The 10173-nt window shown below is 50.9% G+C and overlaps 1 protein-coding gene across 2 annotated transcripts; it reads right to left on the bottom strand.

Annotated features, from left to right (window-relative positions):
- Positions 1–260: 260 nt before the first annotated feature.
- LOC120660401 (putative F-box/FBD/LRR-repeat protein At4g00315) lies at positions 261–7968 on the bottom strand. Of its 2 annotated transcripts, XM_039938934.1 has the most exons (5): positions 7309–7968; positions 5772–6190; positions 4764–4943; positions 3769–4087; positions 261–489 (listed from the first exon to the last, which is right to left on the bottom strand). In XM_039938934.1, exons 1-2 carry the CDS (start codon positions 7897–7899, stop codon positions 5831–5833), a joined length of 951 nt encoding a protein of 316 aa, XP_039794868.1. In that variant the 5' UTR covers positions 7900–7968; the 3' UTR covers positions 261–489; positions 3769–4087; positions 4764–4943; positions 5772–5830. The 2 variants fall into 2 exon arrangements, with proteins under 2 accessions (XP_039794868.1, XP_039794860.1); XM_039938926.1 differs by lacking the exon at positions 261–489 and having other exon boundaries at positions 3545–4087.
- Between the last annotated feature and the right edge of the window lie 2205 nt (positions 7969–10173).

Below are 10173 nucleotides of genomic sequence, written 5' to 3'. Positions count from 1 at the left end.
TTTTACCCTGTTTTATTGCAAAACAGGCCCCATTTTGAGGTCGAATTGTACATTTTAGGGGCAACCATGCAACTGGAAGACTAAAAGTAGGGGCAAACATTCAAAGTTAAAAATAAACTGGGGCTAACATGTAGTTGGGTTTCGAAACAAGGGCAATCAAGAAAGTAAAATGACAGTATTTGCCTATATTTATTGCTCATATTTGGCACTAATTGATTTTTAAATGCAATTGCACTTTCTAAATAGGGTAAGACAATTTATTTTTTGGAACAAATTTTGAATCTAAAATGACTTGTTTTTTGGAACGGGAGTACTTCAATAGTACTCCATTGTCTTTACATTCAGTACAAAGAATTTGGCAAAGTTAACATGGGACTTGTTCCCTCGATAGTTTGACAACACAGCTTTCTTCATGATGCGAATGTCAAGGGTCCTGACAAGATCCTGGTATTCACGGCTCCACCCATTTTTGCAACCCACCAATGTTGTCTGGAGAAAAGGAAAATTAACATAAAAATGGTTAGAAGCTAGCTTTAGCACAAAGTATAGATCCAATAGCTACCAAAGTGGCATAAGAATTAACACCCAACTAGAACATTCGGCACGCGTTGAGCGCCCTATCAAGAATAACATAAATATGACTGCCGATAGAATTACACTGGGAATCTCAAACTTGAAGCCAACTTATATTCGTTCAGATAAGATCTCTAACAAACCCAAATACTACACATAAGTATGTTGTAGCTTATCAATATGATCAACATGTATGACATGATACTTTGAAGCAGAAATTTCTGAGTATATGATGCTGATATCCAGTATTCAATGGAATATGTACAAATAGAAACACACCAATATGAGTTTCTTTCCACTGGGCAATTTCTTGGATCAAGCATGAAGGTATCTGTAAAAGAGATGAGCGTGCAAGTTCATTAGTCCCTTCTTTGTAGATTGGTCTCCCCTCTGAATGAGGGCATATTTGTTTCGTACATAGAAAACAGTGAAATAGAGTGAAATAGTGAAACAACGGCATGACGGGAATACCAGAAACTCTGCAATAAGAAGAATTGTGCATACCAATGAAGTAGCTGTGTGTGCATCGGGAGTAGTGGAGTTGATAACAGTGGTTATCTCATATGTTCACGCAACTTTTAACTGATGGAAAAGTTATATTAATATTCTTGTAAACGACTGCAGTAGAAACCAAATATGAAATAACCCATCCACTACATGCCATCACGCAGATAAATTTTTTGAACCCAACTGGCAATCATATATCTGTATCTATAGATTTTTAGTCATGGCATATATCTTCGTTGACATGTATAGATTTCTGAAGAGACAACTATTTCATAACCATGAATGCCATGAAATAGCCCTGGCGTGTTTCAACTTAAGCAATAGAGTAGATTAAAATTTTTTGGCCCTCGTTGTCTTCCGAATATATTACCCATGCTCTTTATAAAATGCTGGATGAACTAAAATGTTGGATGCTCTTTATAAAATGTTGGATTAACTAAAGGCAGAACAATATGACAATAACAATGCATATGTTTGGAACCAATTTGATCATAGGTATGAATGGCAAAACTGCTGGAGGCAAAACACGAACTGTATGCAACCCATGTGGTTCATCAACAATTAGGCACCAACTGGATGTAGGAACTCTAATAAAGAACAGAAATAATAAAATAAGCACTCAGCTTGAGCTTGCCGAGGTGCCAACTGCTAAAATGGTTGCAAGAATGGTTTACTTAAATTTAGAAAAAAATTAGATCAGCAATAACCTAAACCAAATAGGAAATGCTGTATATGGTAGCTAAACATTTCATCAAACATTTAAGAGGCACCAAAGTAAATAGAGAAGAACATTACGTACCAATTAGCTTGCTTTGGTTGTTTCATCGTCAGCCAGCACAGCAGCCATCAGTGGAACACTCGTGGGAGCAGCAAGCTGCGCCTCGCGCTGCCCCTCGATTGGCGAGAGGGAAAAGAGATTGGAGGAGGTCAATTAGTTTGCCACTCTGGTAAATGTGCATGAGCTTGAAGCCACGCTGGTGCTTGAGCTCACGGCTGCTTGCGCCGCCAAGCTAGAGCTCGCAGTAGCAACGTCGCTGGCTTGCCCAAGCCGCCGAGCTCGTGTTGCTTACCGTTCTTCAGCAATGACGGAGCCTATGCCATCATCAAGGTGGTGAGCCGGGTAGCGCGTGCGGTCAAGTTGGGACAGGGAGGGTGGCGGCGGGGAGAAGAGATGGAATGAGGGGGAGGGGGAGCTAGACGACGGGGATCTAGTGCCGAGGCTGCTCGCTGCTTGCTGAGGAGGTGAGAGGGAGGGTCGACGGAGAGATGGTGGCGGTGGCCACGACGACGGCGAGCGAGCGGCAGCAGCATGAGGAGGAGCAGCATCCGCGTAGCGAAGACCACGGGCCCCGCGCCATCCCCGGCGGCTGCAGATGAACCACTCGACGCCCCCTGGCGGCGGTGGCAGAGGAGCCGCACGGTAGCCAGCCATGGTTAGAAACTTAGAATGGGAGGCCGGCCAGTCGGTCCGTGGAGGCGAGGGGTCGCCGGCTGTACCGGCACCGGCGGCGCCATCACTTTCTTTCGCGGATCTGAGAGCAAGCGGAGAGAGACGGAGGGGTTGGAGAGAGAGAGAGCGACGGAAGGTGGGAAGATAAGGTCAGGCGGGTCCCACACATGTGGAGGGCTCTCGCCGCTCGCCGCTCGGTGCTCCGCTGTCCGACACGCGTCCAGATTCGCCGACGAAACACGGAGAGAAGAGCAAACGGGGGCAGGTTTTAATCAACCTGATTGCGAGGTAGGTTTAATCAGCTAGTCACCTTAATGTACAACTTCTCCAAGCAGAGAAAGCATTTCAGAAAGTTAATAACCACATACAAACTAATTATTTAGTAACCACATACAAGCATTTAAGTATCTGGTGGACCCCACCAGCAAATAAGTACAATAAGCACATCCTCATGGTGCTTATGGGGTGCTTAAAATAAACCCTGGTGTTTGGAAGCCAAAATGCTGATTTGGAGCTTGGGGGTGTGGGTGTGGGTGTGGTTGTGGTTGTGGTTGTGAGTGGGTGGGTGGGGGGGGGCTTATTATAAGCACCCTTTGGACCAAACATGGTCTTATAGTTTTCGGAGACAAACTAGAAATAAGTTCTTACTCTTTTCCTAGAATCAACCATCTTCAAAGGCTCCCAGCTGGTGGCCATCCAAGCAATGACACTGATGGAAAAGCTTCAACACAGCTTAAATACACTAGGGTTTGTAGCTAGCTATCATGTTCAGCCACAGGTTGCAGCCATCATCTATTCATCTTTACTACTAGCAATTTGCAAAAAACTCCCTAACACCTCAGTATGAATTTGCGTGGCTACAGAACTCAATTTCGCTGAATGAGGTAGTTTCATGAAAGCAGGTGTGTATCTGCCTTTTACTGGAATATTTTGTTGCCCTTCAACATATCTTGTAAATGTACAAGTTCCAAGTAAACATATGGAGTGGCAAACATACATGGTGGATAAGCTATTAAAAAATGAATTTCCCTCCATTGGGATCATGTAAACTTCCAGCTTCGGGAAATATTCCATAATTAAGCTGTAATAAATCAAACGTACAGCAATTGAAAACATAAGATGATGGAACATAACATTTTTGAAGGACCCACTTGCATTCTGATGTTCTCATGAGTTGCATTGTGTACCAACAAGAAAACAAAAAAGACTCTGCAGTGACTAAAGTTACAACCAGGTACCTTATCCTTGGGGTGCATACAGCACCTTAACGAAGTCCCAGTACATGTGGAATTCGAAGCATATTTCTGGACGAGAGTAGCCTTGAAACATCTGGCTCAATTCCTTCACCATGCTTTCAGTGACAAAAATATCAAATGTTACTGTCATCTTTTTCAGCACTGTAGCCCAGTTGAGTAGCCGCTTCACAAAAGATACTTCATGCTCAGATCCTCTAAATTCAAGAATTTCTACTGCTTCGAGGTGATTCAACAAGAGTTCTTCGGTTTTCCAGTTTGATGGTTGATCACAAATACAACCTGTTGAGCATGCAGTTTGCGCCTGAAATGAGGAGCATGTCTTAGTAAATTTGTGACTGATATTACACCATAACATAAAAAGAGAGGAACCTCCAAATTAATCAGATAAAATTGTGACTGATATTACACCATAACAAAAAAAGAGAGGAACCTCCAAATTAATCAGATTGCCTGAATACTTCAAGATATGCCATCAAAATCTAACAAATGGAGAGCTATGATTGTTCTGTGTAACATGATTTTCTTAGAAAAATAAAGTAAAATTACAGAGTTCTCAAGGTCTGCCTGTGTTGTTTCAAGTTTCAACATAGGGGCTCCGAAGCCTAGGTAGGGGATGGTAAATCTTAGCTGCTCTTATGGAGATGAAAAGAATTATCATGCATTTACGAAGATTTTTCAATTGACTTTAAAGAGCCAAACTTATTACAATCAGGACTCATCAAGATCGAGCCTTCCATGCAACTACTCAACTAGTCAATATGCTGTCCATTGACATCAATTTTAGAAGGTAAGAAAATACAATATTTACAACCCAAGTAGTATACCACTCAATCTAAACTATAGACCAAAGTCTTGAAATTAGAGATACCAGAAGCCATATGTTTACCCCAGATGAACTAGATCAATAGCAGATCAGGCGTTGGTGTGCCAGGATATGTAAAATGTTAACTTATGTCAGATAAGAAAGATAGCTTTACCTCCGAGCCAGTATGTCCAGGTAATTGCAGCAGTAACCTTCTTATACCAGTACACAATCTAAGAACATTGAACGAGCTGCCCCCAAAGTCATGTCCTTCTGCCATTACAACCAAGTGCAGATTCATAATGTCAGGGAGCATTGTCAAGTCTTCCATCAAGTATTGATATCCATCAATGTCCTGCATGTTCGTGAGAAGTAACCATTAAAACAGATCATATATGACAGTATGGAAAGAGACAGAAACACCTCAGTTTTAAGTGTTGATTACAAGCTAACAAGCCTAACTTGGATTTCCTATACAAAAACCAGTCAGTTGCAATATCCAAAAAAGATGTTCTAGAGTTCTCTATGAAATACTTTGGATCTCATGTCTTGCAAGGATATATTAGAAAAGAGTGAACATTGAGTGCTCACTGCTCAAAATGTTGCAGAGACATGAGTAAAATCAGAGTAAGTGAGAATTTTCAGACATTACAATCATCTAGAGAATTAGTTATGCACATCGCCTCATAATGCATTTGACAAACAATACAAATTGTTGGCCCAAATGAAATTCTATTTCTCTCAACCCACTAAGCCCAAAGGGCAGTTTACATATATATAGACTCCAACTGCATATTCTAGGGAATATGCTACTATAAGGCCATAGGAGGCCAGTAAAACCGTGTGATCCCATTAGCTCTTGAGATCACCCCGAGGAGGCTATACCTAGCCTTATCTGGTAATATAGATAGATACATAGACGCACATACTTGAGACTTATCTAACACAAACGGCACATTAATCCTTTACTGACTATGGCACTTGTTTCAATATTAAAGCAAAGCTGTTTTGTTCTAAACAAATCTTATATCATTATGCCTGTAGTAGTTTCATGTCAGTTATTTAATTTCCTTAGCTCTGTCAAATGTCAAATATCAGGACAATGTTTGTGCCCAATTCTCAAATATGTTCCCAGTTGACTTAATATGATGGCGAAATTTCAAATAAGAGGAGGTGAACTTACCTGCAGATAGGCCAGTCTGAGACAGAGAGTTTGGATGACCTTAAAGTGGCGCAAGAGCCTTAGGCAAGCACGATTGTACGTAAAGCGGAATTCATCGTCACCATAGTACCATACACGAATACAAAGAATGTGTCAAGCGATTGGAGATGTTCCAACTTGCCAAGCTGGACGGTGTTTGCATCGAATGCATCCAACCATTTCAGAGACACAAGCTGAGAGGCCGAGATGTTGGCAACCGGTTGGTTCTGATCAATATGGAAGCAGTACACCACAAAGAACTCCTTGAGTGCCGGCGCCACCACGGTGAGCTGCAGCAGGCCACTCAGTTGCTTAAGCACCACTTTAAGGAGAGACTCAGAACGGATGGTGAGATTGTCCAGGCCCCGGGCGTCGTGGACGGCGAGACTCAGCAAGCACGGTGTCGTGGGATTTCTGGGGTACCCACAGCCGGGTGGCGGAACGCACCCGCCTATTCCCAGAGAGGGAGAACTCAGGGAAGTACTAGGCAGTTAGGCTAATCTAACACTGAAGTAGGCACGCAAGAACACGCGATCTAGAGTGGTTCGGGCCGCCGGAGCGTAATACCCTACGTCCACTGGGAGAAGTATTGTTCTTGATTGTGTATGAATCTATCCTCTGCCGGGTCTTAGGTTTCACCCAGCCTGAGTTTCCTTCTAGCGGACGCCCCCCTTTTATAGACCAAGGGGGGCGGATACATAGGACGTTGATGCCCCGACAGGTGGGCCCAACGTGACTGTGCAGCTCACTGCTCAGAGTAATTAAAAGGCTACAGTGGTTGCGAATCCTTGCTCCGATATGCTTCCATGCCCTGCTCACTCTCTGACGAAGGGAGGTCTTCTCTGGTTGCGTCAGCAAGGTGCCCGTTGGGGGAACGTAGCTTGCGGCGTGACCTGTGGAGGCTATTATGTAGGCGTCATAATGGGTGAAGTCGAGCCGTCGTATCCATCTGTTATGGCAGACTGCCAGGCGCGGCGTGGGCGGCGCCAGCAGCTCCACTATCTCGGTAACACGCGATCAATAGTGCCCCCTGGTCAAAGAATCACCTCGGCTTCTGCTACATCAATGCGGGCGTCCACCTACCATAATGAATGCAATGGTGGGTGAGGCTTAGTATGGAGACCAGACGGTCTTGTACTCGTGTCCGTGTTTGTAGACACGTGTCGGCTCCGGACCACCCCGAGGCAGGGCGTCGACTTCTTCCCTTAGCGAGGGGTCCGGTTACCATACAAGGGGTCCCGGACCCCATGGGGGGTCCGGGATCCGGGATTCCTTAGGGGTCCGGACCTCTATGGGAGGCCCGGAGCTTCCGGCCGTTCGGGGTGAGCGCCAGCTTTTCCCGGAACACGTGGTGCTCCCGGACCTTTCCCAGCCAGGGGACGGGTCCGGGACCGCTGCCGGGTGAGCAGGGCTCCGGACTGCAGGGGTCCGGTTGCTGGTTGTAGTTATGGATAACTACAAGGCTCTTGCCTAGTCACAGCAAGAGGGGGTACCCCAGTCCTGGGGTACCGACACACGGGCACCTCGGCGAGGACACGGCGTCGCCGAGGCCGCATGGCCCGCGGAACCGGACGCGAGCCAGGGTCAGCTCGGTGAGCCGGGCGAAGACGCCGGCAAGCGGCATGGCGGCGCCGAGAAGGCCTAGGTCGAGGTAGACCGTGGCGGCGCGCTCGAAGCACGGCAGCTCGAGAACGTTCCGTCGCGCGGCCGCCTCCTCCCAATCTTCGTCCCTCCCCGCGAGGTTCAGGAAGACGAAGCGGCCGCAGAGGCGGCGCGCGGCGGCGGGGAGCCAGGCCGCCACGGACTCGGGGGTGGCGTCCATGACCCCCACGTGGAGGTAGCGGAGGTCCGCCTGGTGGGCGGCGATGGCGGGGCCGACGCTGCAGGGCATGGGGCCGGCGAAGGCGACGCGGAACTCTGGGAGGAGGGCCCAGACGCGGCGCCAGCGGAGGGAGAGGACGGCCGTCTGGGCGGCCTCGGCGGTGTGGAGGCGGAGGAGGATGAGGACGAGGACGTCGTCGGGCAGCGCGCTGAGGCGGTCCTCGCCGGCGCCGGGGGAAAGCTTGGCGCGCTTGACGGCGCCCCCGCCATCGCTCTGCTCCATCTCCATGGGCGGCGGAGGTGGGTGGGGATCGGAGCGGACTGAATTGGAAACATTTGCTTGGAGGCTTATGGAGAAAACCACTGCAAACAAAGGGTGTGTTTAGTTCCCTTGAAATTCACTGTAGCGCCCGGGAAAAAACACTGCAGCGCTATGTAGCACTTTTTGTTTGTTTGTGATAGATATTATCCTACCATGACCTAACTAGGCTCAAAAGATTCGTCTCGCAACGTACATCAAAACTATGCAATTATTTTTTTTATTTACCTACATTTAGTACTCCATGCATGAGTCATTTGCTACATTTAATGTTTCGATGTGATAGAGATGTGATGGAGATGTGATGGAAAGTGATGTTTTTGTGGGGGTTTTTGGTGTATCTAAACACAGCCAAAGGGTTTTTAGGCTATCCGTATAACCACCGCAAACAAAGGGTTTTTAGGCTATCCGTATGGTAGACCTGGGCATCCTCCGGGCCGGGTCGGGTTCGGGTCGGGCCAAAAAAAGCCCGGTGTTTTTTCTAACGGCCCGTGCCCGACCCGACCCGGTGACCGGGCCGTAAAATTGAGCCCGCACCCGACCCGACAGCCAGTTGGGTCGGGTCGGGTCGGGCCGGGCCTATGTAAAATGTCGGATTCCTTCGGGTTTTTCGGGTTTCGGGTCAAAATTTTTAGCCCGTGCCCGGCCCGTCAGTCATACCGGGTCAAAAATTTTGACCCGAGCCTGCCCATCAAACTCTTCGGGTCGGGTCGGGTCGGGTATTTTTGGGCGGGTTGGGTCGGGTCCGTCGGGTCGGGCAGCCCATGCCCAGGTCTACCGTATGGTACTCCAAATCGACTTTCTAAATAGAATATTTTTATCTAGTCATTAAAATTCTCTTCTTTATATTCAGTTTCGCTGCATCTGTTCATCCTCTGTATCCCCACTCTATACCAACTACCACCGAGTGGGGCCCATCTGTCAATTTTTTCTCTTCTCTTTCCCCCTTACCGTCATTCACACATGGCACCACCCCCACACCTCCCCCCTCCATCGGCCTCGCCGCCGGCAAGCCTGCTCGAGCTCCGTCGCTGGCTAGCATGCTCGAGCTTCGCTGCCACTGGCGGGCCTCCCCTGGATCTGGGCGGCGTAGGTCCGGACCTCCCTACTCGCCGGCCCTCCTCCGGCCACGGCGCACACCGGTGAACACGAGGCAGGGCGGCGGCGGCGGCTCCCTGGCGCGGGGCGGGCGGAGCTCAGCCGCGGCCCCCTGTGGCGCTGCGGGCAGAGCTCGGCGCGGCCCCCGCTGGCCGCCGCGTCCCCGGCCGCCGGCGCCGGCCTCGGGGCGGGACGGCGTGAGGTCAGCCATGGCGGCGCGAGCGGGCTGCCTCACCGCCGATACGGGGGTCCGCCCCGGACACGTCGCGCTGGCCGCCGCTCCCAAGCTCGGCCTCCTCCTTCCCCGCTCCTCCCAAATCCCGGCGGCGGAGCTCTCCTTCCCCACTTCTGGAGGTCGAGCTCGGACGGCGCCCTCCTATGGCAGCGGCGGAGCTCTCCTTCCCAGCTCCCTCCGCCGGCGAGGGAGGTCGTGGCGAGGCGGCTGGTCCTCCCTCCCTCGTCCTCGAGCTCCGCCGCCCCCTGCTCAAGCTCCACGTGCCCCTGCTCCGAGCCCCGGGGCGGCGAGCGCGCGCGGCCTGGTGGAGGGCGCGCGGCGGCCATCCCCACGCGTCGGCCTCCTCCCTCGCCGGTGGCGGCGCCGTCCACGTTGTGTCCCAGCTTCGGCCCTCCTATGGCGGCCGGAAGGGAAGGGAGACAAGGGCGGCGCGCACAAGAGGCCGCTGCGCGACGTCGTGGGGCTGGGGAACACCTCGAGGCTAGCCGCAGCGGGATGGCGTGCACGCTCCCTACGGCGGGCGGCGGGCGGCGGGCGGGCGTGCTCCGGCGGAGCGCCCTCGGGTCGCCGGCGGCGGGCGGGCGGGCTCCGGCGGAGCGCCCTCGGGTCGCCGGCGGCGCGCGGAGGTGGCGACGGTGGCGGCGGCGGCCGGATCCGCGCGGCCTCCTTCGCTCCCCGGCCGGCCCCTCCTTTTGCCGGCGTGCGCGCGGATCTGGGAGGACGAGGTCGCGGCTGTGGCGGCTCGAGGTCGGGCCATGGAGGTTCGGCGACTCGAGCACAGGGCCATGGAGGTCGGCGGCGGCTCTCTCTCTCCCCCGCTCGCCGGTCGGGGGTTAGGATGGCGCGCGGGTGCGCAGGCCCCGCGCCACTTCGAGTGTTTCGTTCCTCCTTTGCCCGCGCTGTATTTGGCG

Source organism: Panicum virgatum, chromosome 2K (assembly GCF_016808335.1).
Source record: "Panicum virgatum strain AP13 chromosome 2K, P.virgatum_v5, whole genome shotgun sequence".
Classification (NCBI taxonomy): Eukaryota; Viridiplantae; Streptophyta; class Magnoliopsida; order Poales; family Poaceae; genus Panicum; species Panicum virgatum.
The sequence above is the reverse complement of the archived record's forward strand: the minus strand, read 5'-3'. Positions and strand labels throughout refer to the sequence as shown.